Raw genomic sequence first — 3,272 nt, forward strand, 5'->3', positions numbered from 1 at the left:
GAGGGAGATTAGACGGGATACCCTTTGGCTTGCTTTAAGAGTGTAAGCCGTCTTCTGTCAATGTGAAAGGTGTACGGGGTTGTGATGTGTATAGTTAGTGTATATTTTGTGCGTCGTGCGTAAGTGCGTGTGTGTGTGTTTGTGTGTGTGTGAAAGAGAGAGAGTGTGTGGGGGGGGCAGCAGTGCAGGTCTGATTGTGCATGGCAGCAGGACAGGATGATGCGCTGCCTTTCTTCCATCCGCCCCACCTTGATGTTGCCAGAGATGTCGCTCTTAACGGGCGCAAACGCAGTGGAGCCAAGCGCATCTGCAAAGCAAGATCAGGGAGGTGTGGTACGAGCGATAAGCACTTCAGCATCGCACACACACACACACACACACACACACACACACACACACACACACACACACACAACGTACACACACACACACACACACACACACACACACACACACACACACACACACACACACACACACACAACGTACACACAACGGACACGGACATGAACACACCGAAGATGGGAAGAATCTCCTCTGCCGAGTCCACAAACGCTGTTGTCAACAGGATCTTCTGGTCGGATTCTTCGGCATCCTGCAGCGCCGCTGCAAAGTCAACCTTCCGCGTCGTAAAGAACGTCATCCTCGGTGCTGCTGATCTGGGTGATATGTGTGTTGATCTGTGTGCGTGTGCGTGTGTGTGCGTGTGTGCGTGTGTTGATCTGTGTTCTCTGCTGTCCTTTGTGCTCTCTTTCTTCTTCTTCTTCTTCGCCCAAAAATAAACACGCACAATTCCGTGACCAACAGAGCACTGCACGACCAACCAACCGCCCACCACAACGGAAGGTCAGCACACGACCTTGTTGACCTGGCCTTGCCGTGCTTGCTTGCTTTGGTGAGTGTACTTGCTGACACGCTCCTCCGAATACCCCAGGCTGTGGGTTTCGCTGACACGCTCAAACAACCAACCCACCTCCACAAAACAAAGCAGGTAGCCAAAGCAAGCAAGCAAGCAAGGATCATCAATACGTCACTTGTAGTTGGAACACATTGTCGATCAAACGAGCAAGCCGCAACAGACGACGAAAGCAGAGCAGCAAGCATGTCGATGGACACTGCAACCGATGCCGCACAGCCGGCGGTGGCACCACTTGACGTGCAAGGACGCTCCTTCAACATCACCCCTCGCTATCAGGAGGGCCAGCTCGTTGGCGAAGGTGTGTTTGTGGGGGGGGGGGCATGTGTGCATGTTTACACGTGCATGTGTGCATGTGTCACACCTTGTACCCAAAGCATTCTTGTTGTTTGCACATGGTTGTGCCCTCTTTCATCGCTTCCGCTCAACCTCGCCACTACACACACACACACACATACACGCACACACAACACACACGCACGCACGCATATAAACACACACACACACGCACATAAACACACACATAACACACACATAACACACACGCACGCACGCACATAAACACACACACACGCACATAAACACACACATAACACACACACACACACATTCATCGCATCAGGTGCATATGGCATGGTGATCTCTGCACTTGACACGAAGACGGGTCAGCGCGTGGCGGTGAAGAAGGTGACGCCGCTCACACACCAGACGTTTTGCCAGCGCACGCTGCGCGAGATCATCCTCCTCTCGCGGCTCAAGCACGACAACATCGTCAACCTGATGAACGTGATTGCCGGCGACGAGCAGCCGCTGTCCGAGGTGTACCTTGTCCTCAACCTCATGGAGACAGACCTGCACAAGCTGCTCAAGAGCCTCAACCGCCGTGGCGAGTGCCTCAGCCCCTCCCACACGTGCTTCTTCCTCTACCAGATGTTCCTTGGCATCAAGTACATCCACAGCGCCAACGTCATTCACAGGTTTGTCATTGCATGCACGCATACGTGTGTGTGTGTGTGTGTGTGTGTGTGTGTGTGTGTGTGTGTGTGGACGTGTGTGTGTGTGTGTGTGTGTGTGTGTGTGTGTGGACGTGTGTGTGGACGTGTGTGTGTGTGTGTGTGGACGTGTGTGTGTGTGTGTGTGTTTTCATATATTTGAGCAGATGTATGCGCAGGCAAATGCTTGTGTTTCAAGCGAGTAGCAGCCGCTTGCATTGCTGACAACACCTCCCCTTCACTTCTACCTTTGCATCCTTGTCATTGCAGGGACTTGAAGCCGGGCAACATGCTGATCAACGTGTCCAACTGTGACCTGAGGATATGCGACTTTGGTCTCGCGCGTGTGTACGACCCAACGTTCACCCAGAAGGGCGAGCTCACCGAATGTAAGCAGGAAGAGGAGGAGAGGCAAGGGGGGTGTGGTTCGTGAGCCTTTGAGGTCGCACGTTTTACGACCCACCTGTAACGTGTGCGTCACTCGAAGTAGGACCAACAAGGACAAACACATTTGCTCACACTTACTCACTCACTCACTTACTCACACATACACACACACTTACTCACACACACACACTCTCTCTCTCTCCCTCCCTCCCTCTCACACACAAAACTACACAACATACACACGCTCACACACTCGCTCTCTCACAACTGCACAACATACACTCTCTCCCACACACTCACTGACGCAGACGTTGCGACGCGGTGGTACCGTGCGCCCGAGGTGATGGTACGGCAGCGCGCCTACAGCAAGGCCATGGACATCTGGTCGCTCGGGTGCATCCTGGCCGAGATGCTCAGCAACCGCGCCATCTTCCCTGGAAAGAACTACCTCGACCAGATCAACAAGATCCTTGACATCATCGGCAGTCCGGACGACGAGTCGCTCCGGGAGATCCCCAACGAGCGGTCACGCGGGTACCTCATGGCCCTGCCCCAGCGCGACAGGAAGGATTTCACAGAGCTGTATCCGCAGCAGCCGCCACACGTGCTTGATCTCCTGCAGAAGCTGCTTGAGTTCTCCCCCTCGCGTCGCCCCACGGCCGAAGCCGCGCTCGACCACCCATACTTTGAGGACTACCACGACCCCGCAGACGAGGTGCTGGTCGCTGCTCGAGCATTGTTGTGTGTGTGTGTGTGTGTGTGTGTGTGTGTGTGTGTGTGTGTGTGTGTGTGTGTGTGTGTGTGTGTGTGTGTGTGGACAAGCATAGAAGTGGGGGGTGGGGGGCGGACGGGAGGAGCTCGATATAAGATAGGGAAAAGAAATGCGATAGAAGGTAGATGGAGTATGGAATTCCGTCTGGGGTCGCGGGTGTCGATCACGCGGTGAGACAGCAGCTGCAGCTTATGAGGAGTGACTG

At 54.2% G+C, this 3,272-nt stretch overlaps 2 protein-coding genes across 2 annotated transcripts in view; one reads left to right on the forward strand and one right to left on the reverse strand.

The window, feature by feature from the left end:
- PTSG_11081 (uncharacterized protein) overlaps nucleotides 1-770 on the reverse strand; it is a 2,140-nt gene extending 1,370 nt beyond the window's left edge. Inside the window, exons 1-2 of the mRNA XM_004987943.1 lie at nucleotides 517-770; nucleotides 249-307 (exon numbers count right to left, since the gene is read on the reverse strand). Of these exons, the coding sequence (XP_004988000.1) occupies nucleotides 249-307; nucleotides 517-643 (186 nt within the window). The 5' untranslated portion in view covers nucleotides 644-770. The remainder of the gene's footprint in view (nucleotides 1-248; nucleotides 308-516) is intronic.
- Nucleotides 771-773: 3 nt separating this feature from the next.
- On the forward strand, nucleotides 774-3,262 carry PTSG_11082 (CMGC/MAPK/ERK1 protein kinase; the record flags this gene model as incomplete). The annotated part of the gene is made up of 6 exons (XM_004987944.1): nucleotides 774-846; nucleotides 992-1,217; nucleotides 1,539-1,893; nucleotides 2,179-2,297; nucleotides 2,604-3,033; nucleotides 3,250-3,262. The coding sequence occupies exons 2-6, from the start codon at nucleotides 1,103-1,105 to the stop codon at nucleotides 3,260-3,262; spliced, it is 1,032 nt and encodes a 343-aa protein (XP_004988001.1). The 5' UTR covers nucleotides 774-846; nucleotides 992-1,102.
- Nucleotides 3,263-3,272: the final 10 nt, after the last annotated feature.

This window comes from Salpingoeca rosetta (genome assembly GCF_000188695.1).
Source record: "Salpingoeca rosetta unplaced genomic scaffold supercont1.39, whole genome shotgun sequence".
Classification (NCBI taxonomy): domain Eukaryota; class Choanoflagellata; order Craspedida; family Salpingoecidae; genus Salpingoeca; species Salpingoeca rosetta.